At 34.7% G+C, this 15,376-nt stretch overlaps 1 protein-coding gene across 1 annotated transcript in view; it reads left to right on the top strand.

Annotated features, from left to right (window-relative positions):
- The window catches only part of gfra2b (GDNF family receptor alpha 2b), a 70,903-nt gene that overhangs the window by 32,685 nt on the left and 22,842 nt on the right, over positions 1 to 15,376 (top strand). The window contains exon 3 of the mRNA XM_055208747.2: positions 9,856 to 10,240. Coding sequence (XP_055064722.2) covers positions 9,856 to 10,240 — 385 coding nt within the window. The remainder of the gene's footprint in view (positions 1 to 9,855; positions 10,241 to 15,376) is intronic.

Here is a 15,376-nt window from a genome sequence, read left to right as displayed (position 1 = left end):
ATGGGACCTTTAAACAACAAAACTATTGCTTGTTTTTAAAACTCGTAGTGCGCTATTATTTGTAACACAAACAACACAGAAACGTGATGCCACAAGCAGCGAAAATAACTAATAAACGTTGCCACTGATACAATCAGTTGCAAATAATATCTGACAATACCAGATAGACATTTTTTGCATTGCAAAGGGTTGCATATTCAAACAAAGCACAACTTAGGCTTTTGAATAAAGCAATCTTAATAATAATTTATATTTGAAAATATTGCTATAAGAAAAAATGCATTAATCAAACGTCCAAAAAGAAAGAAAAAAAATGATAATCTTGGGAAAGGGAAATGAAGTGCTATACTGTAGAGTAATTACACAGTGGTTACTGCCCATTCAACAAAGCACAGCCTCAATTTATTTCATACAATATAAATGGGATTGCGTATTAGTCACGATAGCCATTCAAGATGACCACCAAGGAACAAAATCACCGTATTAACTATAATTGCAGCTTTTGAAGTCTCGTTTTACCTCAAACAAGTTTTTGATTCTCATTTCTTATTGACTTCAAATAGCAATTTTTTCACAATCCACCCTCTCAATGACACGCTGGGTTATGGTTTGTTGGAAGGCAGCAACCAGTTTGTGACTTTAGGTGAAAAAATGTATACAGAATGCAAATATGGAAAGTACAATACCCTCTGCTGTCTCACTGATGACTGTGAACAAAAGCTACATCCAACACCACCACAAAAAAGCTATTTTCCTTTCAATTCCTTAGGAGACTATTCAGGTTTCCTATTTCTTAAATTACAGGAGAGGTAATCTGCAGCCTTATATTAGACAGCCTAGGTTGCCATCTCAAAAAAGTCCCATCTCTAGGTTTGCTGATGCTGTAGAATACATACACGTGATGTGCATCCATATTTAAAATGATTTGGCATGCCAGGGGCATTTAAGATGCATAGTAAGGAAATGTTATGGACTGGGTTAGGCAAGATCATTTATTTTTTTGTAGTATTTGTTTTACGCTTATATTGCCATCCTTTAAAGCAGTGGTTCTCAAACTGTGGGCTGCGAGATGGGGCCAGGGGGCCCCAGTTTTATGACATTTTATAAAATACATTAATTTATCATTTTATTTTTTTGTCATAAATTTTCTTTGGGTGGGCCTCAAAGGAATGCACTGTACACAAGGGGGGGCCACACGCTGAAAATGTTTGAGAACCACTGCTTTAAAGTCACCATGAAATCGAAGTTGGCAGTTCTTATTTTTATGGAATATTGTAATGGTTTCATACTGTACATAATTTATCTGTTCACTTTTTTATTTCTTAATTCGTGTCCCCTCATAATCTTTAATCAAAAACAGTAACCTCCAGACCCCTTCAAAATGAATTCTCTTTTCCTGTCAAGAGTTATAGCGAAGGCGGGGCTTTTAGGGACTCGCTGCAGTTGATCGATATATGTTTTTTTAGCCAAGCTTCGGACAATCTAATCAGTTCCCGATGGAAAAAATCAAGTCTTAACACATTTTTCCTTATTTCAGAAGCTGATTCACTCAGATACACGGTAGGGACCTAAAGACAGTCGCAACTTCTGTTGTCGACTTTAATTTAGACACAAAAAATACATGTAAATTATAAATCTCGTTCCTAAACAAAAAATCTTCCCAGTTTCCGATAAAAGAAATCAAGTCCCACCCAGAAGCAGTTCACACTTTAAGTAAACTGTAAAAAATTAAGTTTATTCAACTTTTTTAAGTTGAAAAAACTTTTAGGTGACTAATTGAAGTAATTTTTTAAGTTGATTCAACTTTTTATAGTGTACGTCACGATGGGGAGATAAAGGCTATCGCAACTCCTGTTTCATGCCAACTTTAATTTAGATACAAATAAACACAATGTAATATAAAATGTAAATCTCTTCCCTAAAAAAAAAAAATGTGATTTTGTGAGACTGGGTAGTTATAATTGTGTCCCCAGTGCTTGTATCAACCTAGAAAATGTGCAAAAGATCAACCCAGTAACTTAGTTTTGGTAAACCATTCTCTGCAAGCATGTAAAAAAATAGGTAATTGAAATTTTGCTCCCTTTATGATGTCAGAGAGGGATAATACCGCCCCTTAATCTGCAGTATCCAACCACGGCACTGCCATTTAGTGCAGAGATCAGCTTATTTGCATTTTAAAGGACACACCCAAAAAACGGCAAATTTCACACCTTCAAAGTGGAAATTTTAACATGTTATAATAAATTATCTATATGGTATTTTGGGCTAAAACTTACAGTACATAGGTTCTCTGGGGACACCAAAGATTTATTTGACATCTTATTTTTTTAGCTTTTCTGCCAGAATAAAAAATGGTTAAATACATGGAACAACAAGCACACTATAGATCTATTTGTTTGCAGTAGTAATCTACTAAGTGGCCTGAATACATGGGGCAGCTCTGATCCTTTGGTATTTGCATAATACACTTCCATCGTGCGGTACTCCTTAAGTGCCTGTAAACGGTGATAAAAAGCATATGTAACGCATGAATAAATACTTGAATTATTACTACAGTCTTCTGCAACTGCCCTAGGGAAGTTTTATGCAGAAAGGTAACCCAATATCACACTGTAGCAGATTCTCACATTAACTGCACTAATTTCTGGTGCACTTCTTGTCTTTATACCACAACACACAAGTAGCAATTTGATATAGATGTCAAATAAATATATTTTCAACTATGTATATGTGACAAGTTGCTGAGTTACACTTAAATACAAAGACAGAGGTCATAAAGGGCATCTGTTTAGAGAATTAAGCTTGAAACCGTTTTTCTCTGCTCTGTGTTGAAGCCAAAGCAAAATCAAATATTTTCTCCCATAATTCCCTTCACCCCTGGTGAAGCCCCCTTAAGCTGACTCTCCTTGAAGATTTGTTAGAGAACCCATTCCGCCTGTCATAAGATAAGATGAATATCAGGACCAAAACAACACACCTCTGAGCACACTTTGCGCTTCAAAACAGCACTGCAAAAGCATTCATAACATAAAAAATAATCAGACATCTTGTTACATGGCCTTTCGGTTCATTTATCAAAAACAGATGACCGCTCACATCTGCCTGCCTCTTAAAAACCGTGGGATTGCTGTTCAACCTGGGTATGATAGATTTTCAAGACAGGAATGGGAGATAAGAGGATAACAGAATAGGACTTTAAAAGAAATAGCCACATGGGAGAAAGCAGTGAAACATTAAAGGATGTTTGCAACAAGTGTTGCCAATTGATTACTGTGGAACAGCCAGCGAAGATAGAAATGATGAAAGAGTGTTTATGTGCTGCAGCTGCCAACAGATTTAAAAGCAAGAAAAGTTTAACGGGGATTCATTTTAGATTTTACCAGATGCTGGATGCTTGATAATTAGGTTTTACTGGTTTAGTACGAATGATAAAAATGAGGATTCTGGGTTTGACAATAAACAAAAATGAACTGCTCTCACCATTAAAGGAATAGTCTACTCATTTTCAATATTAAAATATGTTATTACCTTAACTAAGAATTGTTGATACATCCCTCTATCATCTGTGTGCGTGCACGTAAGCGCTGGAGCGCGTTGCGACGCTTCGATAGCATTTAATTTAGCCCCATTCATTCAATGGTACCATTTAGAGATAAAGTTGGAGGTGACCAGGCACATCAACGTTTTTCCTGTTTGGGACGAGTGGTTGTGCGAGCAAGTTTGGTGGTACAAAATAAAACGTAGCGCTTTTCTAAGCGGATTTAAAAGAGGAACTATATTGTATGGCGTAATAGCACTTTTAGGAGTACTTCGACTCGCCTGAAAAGTCCGCTCCCCTTCTCAATCTCATAATGGGAGAGGGAGGGTGTTAGTGCGCCGAGTCGAAGTACTCCAAAAGTGCTATTACGCCATAACATGTAGCTCCTCTTTTAAATCCGCTTAGAAAAGCGCTACGTTTTATTTTGTACCACCAAACTTGCTCGTATAACTACTGGTCTTAAAAAGGAAAAACGTTGATGTGTTTGGTCACTTCTAACTTTATCTCTAAATGGTACCATTGAATGAATGGGTCTAAGCTAAATGCTATCGAAGTGTCGATATAGACATATTTGCAACATTTAATCGTAGCATTTACAGTACAAAAAAATGCTGTAGTTATGCAGTAGTTTGCCAGTACCCTACTGTAGATTTATATTTATCTATTTTATTGCCAACAGTTTGTTCAAAGAAAAATGAACATCATACATTAACAAAGCTTTATTTTTACATAATAAAATGATAAAAACAGCCTCATGCTTGTTAATGTTGTTAATGTTGTTAATAACTTGTTAATGTTCATTTATCTTTAAACAAACGTTTGCAATAACATAATTTTAAATCTACAGTAAGTTACTGGCAAACTGCTGCCTGTAATGGGTGAATGTGAGGCAAACTTGTAAAGCGCTTTGGATGGCCATAGGTCTGTTAAAAGCGCTATATAAATGCAGTCCATTTACCATTTACCAAAACATTTACAAATCTTGCATACCATAAAGATTTATGTATAATTTCCCTTTCCATTTTATAGATAATTTTAACACCCTAACCCTACCCCAATTTTTTTTACATTTTTTAAATTTATTAAAAAATATGTAAACAATACGTAAAATAATTTTAAAAATATGTATTATTTTTATATTCTGCAACATAATGGAAAGAAACGTGTAGGAAAATTGTAGTAACAATATAGCATTTAGAATATATTTTAAGCCACTAATACAGTCCTACCCCTGAACTGTAAAAAATTGCTGCAGCTGGTTGCCAGTAACTTACTGTAGAAGATAAAGACTGAAAATGTTTCATGTTCATTTACCTTTGAACAAACTTTTGCCAGTAAATAACACAAATTTAAATCTACAGTAATTTCTACAGTTATACATTTATGTCTTTATAGCTACAAAACGTAATACATTTACAAATCTTGCATACCATAAAGATTGATGTATAATTTCCCTTTCCATTTTATTGACAATGTTATCACCCTAACCCAAATTTCTCAAAAAATGTTTAAATTTTTAAAATGTATTATAAAAATATGTAAAAAAATAAGTAAAAATTAAAAAAGTATTCTTTTTATATTCTGCAACATAATGGACAAAAACGTGTAGGAAATTTGTAATAACAATATAGCATTTAGAATATATTTTAACCCACTAATATAGTCCTACCCCTGAAACATTGTAAAAATTTGCTGTAATTATGCAGTTGGTTGCCAGTAACTTACTGTAGAAGATAAAGACTGAAAATGTTTCATTTAACTTTGAACAAACTGTTGCCAGTAAATAACATAAATGTAAAATCTACAGTACATTACTGGCAGCTATTTGCAAGTAATACCCAATAATACTGTAATTTTTACAGAATTTTTTTACAGTGTACCCAAAACAGTTTAATAAAATCATGTACTGTTATAATTAAAAGCATAACAGACAGGCAAGTGTAATCACAATAATTTATTTTTGCAGTACCAGAAGTACTTAAAATGACAATGCACTGCAGCCTTTGTTCTCTATAGTATATGAAATACAGAGAAGTATTAAAGTTATTAATCCACAAGAACATTAACGGCTTCTCTCTGTCAAGGTGCACATTTCTAATTTCAAAAGGTACATTGTCTGAAAGACGGCAATGTTGCAAATCTGTGACGTGCCACGCAAGAGCCAATAAACATTTGATATCACTGCCATAAAGCAATGTTATTAATGTGTCTGGTCTTCACAATCATATGAATTGTAAAGATATGGATTATAGTAAATGAACAAAAAATCTTTTGTGAATTTATGTTGTGTTTTGGTGTAATTATTATTGGATATGAGAAGACTGAATAGAAAAAAACGTCTTTTGTGTGCCATGGCAAACAAACTAAATATTACAAAAGGTTAAATTATTACAGCAATGTTATAAATGTTAAGGTTTTAACGAGTTGTTTAATATTATGCAATTCTTTCAAAGTCATAAATTAGGTAAATGACTAAACTGACTTAAGTAAAAGAAATAAAATACTACTATAAATATATCATAAATATGAGTAAGAAATGCCAATGCACTTTAATTATGAATAGGAATACATACAAATCTGTATACGTTCGGGTAAAGCTCTTAATACTTAAATAATTAAAGTATTAGTTCTGTCCACACATCGATATTATACGTTTTTGTAAGTAAATTAACATGTGGTACAACCACACTTTATGTAAAAACACATATTCTCATGAGTTCACGTTGAAAATAAATAGACGAAGACGAAAGTAACAAAGCAATTTTTTCCAAGCCCTGATAAAATGTGGATTTCGAACTATGAAAGCATCTTTAGCACGCAACCCTTGACAGAGGCATTTTTTCCTCACAGTTTTGCGCATTTAGGTCCAGAAAGCTAACTCCTAAAGCAGTAATTTCCTGAAGTTTGCCATCTCAGAGTTTTTCAAAATAAAAGTAAATCAGGTTTAAATGTCAGGAGTTCCTGTTAGGACAACAGTAACACTTGTTACTTTTGTCCCGCTGCCAATATTGTTGCAATATGTTGAAAATGAATGTCATTATAATTTGATTTAATTTTATTTTCATATAGTGTTCAAACTGAAAAAATGTTTTATTTTCAACAATTCCAGTTAGTACTGTCGGTTCTATTTGAAACATTTGATAAAACTGAAATTTAAAATTATAATGTAATTTATTTTTACAAAGATAAATGACAAAATATGTTTGCAGTTACATATATTACGAGGTCATAGTCATGTATATTTACTAAAAACAAGACAAAAATCTATCTTGTCTTGTCTGTAATTTTGTGTTACTTTTGTCCCTGCTGACAAGGTCAAAAGTAAGAATGCGCTACTTATGTTCAAAGTAAAATTATACTAAAGTCGTTTTACATTTGTTCAAAATTTCACCTCGTATTGATAGACCACACTTGTGAGTTATTGACCACAGCAAAAATATATCTCTGTCTAAAACATTATCTTTTAAAATTATGTTTTTCTGAAAATGTGTTTTCCTTATACAGAATGGGTAGGACCCAAAAGTGATTTTAAATTTGAAAGTAAATTTATGCTTTTGATAACATAAATCAACAGGCGTTATACAATCAGATAGACTTTATATCAAATGCTGCCATTAGGGCAAAACGATTACTAATAAAATGTCAAATTAAAAGTCTACATTAATCCCCTACAACATTCCTGTCATTCTGGCGTTTATGGAAACAAAATGAGATTGTGTTCGTATTCTCGATCATTGTGCATGGAGGTGAGAAATATGGTTGGGAAGCTGTTGTTTAGCAAGAGAGCAAGAATATTTTGCCAGAGAAGCAATCAGCAGACAGGCACACTTTCCACTTACATGACCTTGTGAGAAGCAAAGCCGCAGTGAGATCTGTTTTGAAGCCCCTGCCTGATTCCCTTAGCTTTAATAAAACATGTGTGAGTGCGCTGGAGAAAACAGCCCTGAGCTGGAGATACTGTAAAAAACCTTGTCTGTTAGGGAGATAACAAGGTAGCTCCGGCGTTGTGCTAATTGGCAATTGCGTTTCTACATGCTAAGACTGTTTAGCACTTTTTTCAGGTCGAAAAAGCATTTCTTAAATATAAAGAATTCACCTTTTGCAAACTGCAAGTTTAATTGGTGTATTTAAAGATGAAATATGAGAAAAAACAATCCTTTAATATATTCCCTATATAGCGAATGACATTAGAGTCCACTATAAGGGAAAGAAGTGAATAAAACGAGTAACAATTTTGGACACTGACATAAATATCATGCGTCAGAATGAACCGTCGCGGAGATTCATCATATACTTAACCCTTACAACTGGATTGCATTTTTTCCCCCTTATCTTTACAGATTTGTCATGTTCACTGTATTAGTTAATAATAAAGAAGTCAAAAACAACTGCATTACTTTTATTGCAGTTATTACTATTTTGTTTATTATATTTAATTAAAATAGTGTGTGTGTATATATATATATAATATTTAATAGAATAAATATGTATACTACTGACTATTGCATTTATTAAATCTGTTCATTTTAAAAAGTAGAAAATAAAGTACATGACTCCTTACCACGTACACTTGTGTCAAAAAGAAACTTTGAGAAAGGTAAAAGGACCATTCAGATCAGCTTTTAAACATCTAAACCAGATAAAGTGCTCTTTAAACTAAAAAAATCCAGAGTAAATGTTACCATAAAACAATTAAAGGGATTCTATAATAGAGATTAAATGTAATTTTTACAGTCACAATGAAACTAAAGTAGAAGTTGTCTTATTTTCCTCATGGTGACGGGCGGTTATGGGGTGGCGGGACTTGAATTTGTCCATCCAGAATTTATTGGATCGTTGGAAGTTGGGTCATGTTGGGTCATGTTGCGTCATGTTGCTATTTGCTAATTGCTGCGATCCCGGGCCCCGCCTTCATGCCATTCCTTGTGACCGAAAAAAAGAGAGATTGTTTCGAGGAGGGAAGGAAATTAGCATTTTTGATTAAAGATTATGAGAGCATGTGCATTTTACTCTTTCCCTGTCAGCGTTTTTTTATGTTGCCAGCCAGTGGCAGCATTTTTTTTATAATTTTCACAAAAGTTTAATGCCTTCCAGTAAATGTTTTTCTTTAAAAACATACAGTATAACAAATAAAAGAATAGACCCTCCTCTTTCAAACTTTTCATCATACCTTTATTTGTTCTCTTTTTATCACCTCTCAAATATGGGTAGGTTTCTTTAAAAATACAAAATTTTGAGGAAAAGCTGAGATAATTGCGTTTTTGTGAAGGACTTTTGATAGAGATCAGATTCAGAGCGATGATCAAAACATACACAGAGTTTGAACTGTTTTCCCTAAGGGGATACTTTCTGGTTTTATAAGTTGTGTAAGAGCGCCACCTGGTGGAAAATAGCAGAACTACGGATTGCCAGAAAAACTCGTCATTGGCAGTGAAGCGTTTTCTCTTAATTAACTTGCCAATGGCGGGGAAAGAGTTAAAAATGGCTCACAGATAAGTAATTTGTAAAAAATACCACTATATTGGTATAAAAGAACTTACGTTTTTCATTTCAATTTGATTGTGAATTTAAAGGAGTAGTTCGCTTTAAAGATGGGGTCCATTGACTTATTATAGTAGGGAAAAAATTATATGGTAAGTCAATGGGCCCCATCTTTAAAGTGGACTACTCCTTTAAAGAAATCATGTCATGTGTGATTGGTTTCAGTCTGAAGTGTGAAAATGTCAAACCTATCTTAATCTTACGTAGCTTGTAACCTGTAAGGTTTTTAATTCAGTAAAGAAAGGAAATACATTTTGTTCCTTAAACTCAGACGAAAAAAAACCTTCATGTCTTCTAAACGACAAGCAGGAGCAATTTGTCACTGTATTTCCCAAGATGCCAAACGATGGCTCCGAGAGTTGTCATTGGGTGAAACCTAATTAAACATGCTTTAAAGGACAAAGACTATACCTGACTACCAAAAAACTGACTGTGCATGTTAAAGAAAGCTATTAGAGCACGGTAGCTTTTATCAGAAAGTCAGGAAAGGTCATTATATGTCAAGCTTAAAGCAAAATTGGTGGATGTATTCACAGCCAGGGGTATTTCACCATGAATATTTACTTGTTTGGATTATTTTCATCTACTTCACTGTACTGTACTGTTTAGCAAAATACCTTTATTAGAAAAATACATGTGCATTGACATTTGCAAGTCAAAAAGATGAAGCAACAATGTGTTGCCCGGATAAGCACGCGTATTTCCACCTGACTTCACCTGTTTCTGTTTAACCAAGCATGCTAACCCATACTGTTTCCCTCTATGTCTACTGACAGCCATGGACTCGGCTTCTGCGAAAGGGTATGTGTGTTCGGATGTGGGGAAGCCTTGTAACCCCTGCCTGGATGCGGCAAAGGCCTGCAATCTAAACGACACCTGCAAGAGGCAACGCTCGATGTACATGGCCACCTGCAGTCGTGCAACTCCAATACAGCAAGCTCAGGAACCCTGCAATCGAAAACGCTGCCATAAGGCCCTCCGACAGTTCTTCGACCGGGTTCAAACGGAGTTCAGCTACCCGCTGCTCTTCTGCTCATGTCGGGACAAAGCGTGTGCTGAACGTCGCCGGCAAACCATCATGCCTGGCTGCTCATTCGAGGATAAGACGAAACCCAACTGCCTTGAGCTAAGGAGGACCTGCCGCTCTGATCCGCTCTGCAGGTAAGGTTTTCCGCTCCGGGTCACGGCACCAGAAATATTTATAAATCTGGAAGGGTTTCATGCGCACTCTAGGGCTAAAGTTTTCTAGGTTGGGGGCATCAAATCTTTGTAAGATTTTAAAAGTTCTAGTTGAGTCATTTGGAAATAGTGGTCCTAGTGTGTACTTTTGGACTGGAGAATGTTGCTTGAATTACAGTTTTTTGAAAAAGTTTAGAAAATGTCTTTATGGTCAGCGGAAATGATCCCAGCTCTAAACAGCATGTCAAAACAAAATGAACTGTGGTTGGTCATGATACATGTCAATCAGAGAGTCTCCTCCTGTCTAAATGGACAGTTCTTGGCCAAAAACAAGATGCAATCTGGACCGAACACTCCTTAGGCTATTCAGTGCAAGGTCAAGGTATGGACAGCTGAAACTGAAAGTGGTTGGACCTGTAGTTGAGACATATACTCAAACACAGGACATACATTAGATCAGCAGGAGATCCATATGTTCCAAAACATTGTAACGATTGAGTCAGTAGGTGGTCAAAAAGCAATTCACTGCAGATGTAACCAATATATAATCTATATAGTCAAGGACACGCATCCCATTAGAAGCATATTATTGACCCGCACATTGACGGACAACAAATAACAGCATAGCATTGATCTTTACAGCAAAAGGCATGTATGTTAAGTACTAGGGTTTTATCAGTATACTGCGTATCCAGGGACAGAGCTTGTCCTAACCAGGCCTTGTCTTAATCTCAAGGGATGCAAATCATCACACAACTGAGAAACCTTTGCATTATATTGGTAACATTTAGTATAGGAGGTTTATTGAGTGGGGAGTGTTAATTAACCTAGCATGGTGAACTACGAGAAAATCAATAGTCTGTGTGTCGAATGAACCGGTCCCCTTTAAGTCCGCATTCACCTTTCCCCAGTTCATGTGTCATTCATCACCCATCACCTGGGACTACACGAGATTGCCTGCGTATAAATCTCAGTCTACTGAAGTCATTGAAAAACACTTTAAAAGTCAGCCGTACTGTTCACATGTTTAAAGAAAAGTTCAGGGTCATGGTTAAGATGTAATTGAACTGCGAGACATGAAGACAGTATTGCTTTAAATGAAATGCCACTGTGATGCCGGGCTGCTGAAGAACGGCACTTGTATCTTTATAAAAACACTGTATTGTAGGGTTCATTCCTGTTGTGTACTGTGGCACTGTTGACAAATTAATATGTTTTGGTATATACTGTAGTACTTTTTGATATACCAAGCTCAGACTTTAATACAGTGGCAAAAAACCTGCGGAGTGTTGAGACCGAGATGGTGTGGACACTGTGATCAAATTACAAATATAATCTGGGGCCAACACATGTACTGCTTTATAAGTTAAAGGAACAGTATGTAGGATTGTGGCCAACACTGGTATTGCAATCACAAAATTTGTGGCTAAAAGTGGTACTGCAATCACACAACTGGTGGCCAATACAAAAAATGACAACATAAACATCAGTTGAGGGCTGCAATTCTACTTTTTAAATGACAATATCCTGTCCGGACCACTGTTGTCAGTGATATAAGTATATGAAATGAAAATGATTTCTTAATGTCTAGTGACATATCAGGGCCATTTTATGAATCATTGATATACATTTCTTACATACTGTTCCTTTAAAATGAGAACTTTAAAATAAATGCGTGATTGAACTGGAAGCCAATGTAGTTGAGAATGCAAAGCGGTAATATGACTGCCTGATGGTGTGTAAGTCAAATGTTGTTATAAAAGCTGAATGTTATAAAGGCGTTAATAAGCCTTTCTGCATCAGGCATATACAGTACGTGCTATATTCCGAAAATTATAAAAGCTATTTTAGTAACATGCTTAAAATGAGTGCTAAATGTCAACAAGAATCACACCCAAATTCTGCAACTGTACAGAAGGAAGAAGAAATAGGCACCCATCCACAGTACGTTTAAAGTTATCTATTTACAGCAGTTGAGCTGCCAATCAGGAGAACTTCAGTTTTTGAATAGTTTAACTGTCGGAAGTTCAGTTTCATCCAGACCTGTATTTCCAATAAGCAAGCAGATAAGGTTGAAAGTGCAAAGCAATGATAACCCAGACCATACTTTCAGATAATCTGCCCAAGAGGCAACATATAAATGCTGAAGAGAGCAGGACCCAACATAGACCCCTGCGGGACACCATGTGGTAATGAAACTGAGATCTGTTTGTACCAGAGTAGACAAATTGAGTGCGTTCTGAAAGATATGATTTAAACCAGTTTTGAATTAGCTTTAAAATTACAACCAGAATCAAGCATTCCAACAAGCCACATAATTATTTACCGATAGCCATTGTATATCGATGGATCCAGAGTTAAATGAGAGTGTTTTAAAGGTAAACCACTTTAAAATTAAAATCAGAATCAAGCATTCCAATAAGCTATGTAATAAGTTACATTTTTTTCCACCAAAAAGTGGTGACACTTTATAGAGAAACTGTCTTTTGTTAGTTGATAATAATAGAAAGTGATATCAAGGACACAGAAAAAAATGAATCTGGAATGGGAATGGTCATAACAGACATAAAAATGCTTGAATGTGTGTGCTAACATAAGATTTAATTTATCCTGCCAACAAGCTTGTCCAGTGCATAGCAGAGCAACTCTTGCTTATACTACACCATCTGTAAGGTATATAGCAACTGACTTCAGGCTTTTTGTCCTCCAACACTGTATGATATATAAACTGAGAAAAAAAAGTTAAAAGCCCCCATCACGCCAACCTGAGGACTTTGGCTGCCCTTTCAATCTGCTGTAGCCTGCAGAAATCACCTTGCCTTTCCCACAGCAGGACACTGGAGGACATCCAACAACCGAATCACTTCACTAGCCAGGCTGAGTAAACAGTAAACGGAAAGACAGAGTCATATGCAGGTATATTGTTATCCTTGACTTTAATAAGATCCTCTTAAAGTACATGTATACAATTAAATAAATTTTTTGTTCAAGAAGTGGTAGATTCAGTGATCATTTAATAATTTTTTTGTGATTGATTCAGCAAATGACAAATCTAAAATGACGGCAAGGTATACAGTGTCTATGGGCATTATTTAGAAATAGCAAGTATAAATGTTTTACTGTATGTAGGTCCTGCTAATATTTAAAGCTCCCGCATGGTTTGGTCTTGTATTTACTCATTTTGTACCATCTTTTCTTGATTTAAGTATCATTACACAAATTTACTAAACTGTGCCACTTTTGTGCCACAAAACCAACATGATCTCATAAGAAAATGCGTGTGTTTTATGTAAAGTGTGGTTGTACCCAGTGCTTGAAGTGGCAATAGTCACTCTATGTTATTTTTTTTATTAATAATAATGACAGCGAGGGGGCATTAAATGAATTTATCTATCATCTTGACAAATAATGCAAATAAAAGATGCTATCAGAAGTTTTCTTTCCTAATTTGATGGGGACCAAGGATGTGTGAGTCAGAACTTTACCAGGATAAATTAAACACTGTCTGTGAGCAAACCTGCGCCTGTGGTTCAGGCAGTCTGCTAGCAGCAGCACAAGCAAAGTTACCACTGCTAATACCTTAGACAGTGATGTTAACAATAACGTGTGACCATACAGTAAGTGGCCAGTACCAGCTGACCCTAATACGACATTGCTTTATGGCAGTGATATCAACGCTCATTGGCTCGTGCATGCTACTGTACATCACAGATCTGTGATATTGTCGTCTTTCAGTCGATGTACGTTTAAAGTTTAAAAATTGTATAACTTGGTACTGCTTTTGAAAATTCATAATAAATAAATTATTGTGATACTTTTCATTTCTAACAGTTCATGATTGTTTTGGGTAGGACTGTATTAGCAACTTAAATTATTTTTTAAATCCTATTGTTACAAAAATGTCCTACACATTTCTGCCCATTAAACGGATAGTTCACTTTAAAATGAAAATTCTGTCATCATTTACTCATCCTCATGTTGTTAAAAACCTGTATGAATTTCTTTTTTCTGATGAACACAAAAGAAGAGAAACACAAATTTTGAGAAATGATGGTAAACGCACAGCAGATAGTGACCATTGACTTCCATAGTAGGAAAAAAATATTTTGTAAGTATTGTGATAAATGACTAAGAAAATATTTTGATAAATGATGCTAAGCACACAGTTGATGGTATCCAAAAATTCCAAAATATTTTATTCCTACTGTGGAAGTCAATGGTCACTATCTGCTGTGTGTTTACCATCAATTCTCAAAATATCTTCTTTTGTGTTCACCAGAAAAAAGAAATTCCTACAGGTTTAGAACAACATGAGGATGAGTAAATGATGACAGAATTTTCATTTTAAAGTGAACTATGCCTTTAAGTTGCATGATAAAAAATTGTGTATAAGGATGTGAGTTTAAGGTAAGGTTTGGGTATGATTAGTGTGGTAACATTATCGATAAAATGGTTAATAAAGTGAAATTATACAGCAATTTTTATGGTATGAAATATTCGTAAATGTTTTCGAAAAAGCTGTAAAACGTAATAATGCTATAATTAAATGTTGCAAATGTGTCTACATTGTATGCTTTAGCATCTATTTAAACATACAAAAAATATGTTTCTGTTTTTGAAAGTTATTTATTAATACTACGTATGAACAGTGACACCAGGTTACAACAAAATACCAGTCATTTTGGTAGTTTCTTTCCTTTTCATTCTATATATATAATTTTTTCTTTTTAACCCTTTCCTCGCCATTAACAGTTTTCTCGTCAATTAAGGGAAAACTTTACATAAAAAAGTGTTCATGGTGAATTTTTATGTTAACCTGCAATACCGCGATTATCCACTAAATAATCTCACCCAATTTGTGAAAAAACTGATCCAAAACGTTATTTACTAATTTTAGACTCTGTATATGTTTTGATAATCGTTCTTAATCTGATCTCTAACAAAATTCCTTCACAAAAATACAATTATTTTAGCTTTTTTCTAAAAAAATTTTTTTTAAGGAAAATACCCATATTTAAGAGTTTATAAGGAGAGAAAAAATATAAATAGTGTGTTCTTTCATATGATATATATGTATGTTTTAGAAGAAAAATTTTCTTGAAGTCATTTTGTGAAACT

The sequence above is a fragment of the Misgurnus anguillicaudatus genome, chromosome 12, assembly GCF_027580225.2.
Source record: "Misgurnus anguillicaudatus chromosome 12, ASM2758022v2, whole genome shotgun sequence".
NCBI lineage: Eukaryota > Metazoa > Chordata > Actinopteri > Cypriniformes > Cobitidae > Misgurnus > Misgurnus anguillicaudatus.
Note: the sequence above shows the minus strand (reverse complement) of the source record. Positions and strands in the feature narration are given on the sequence as shown.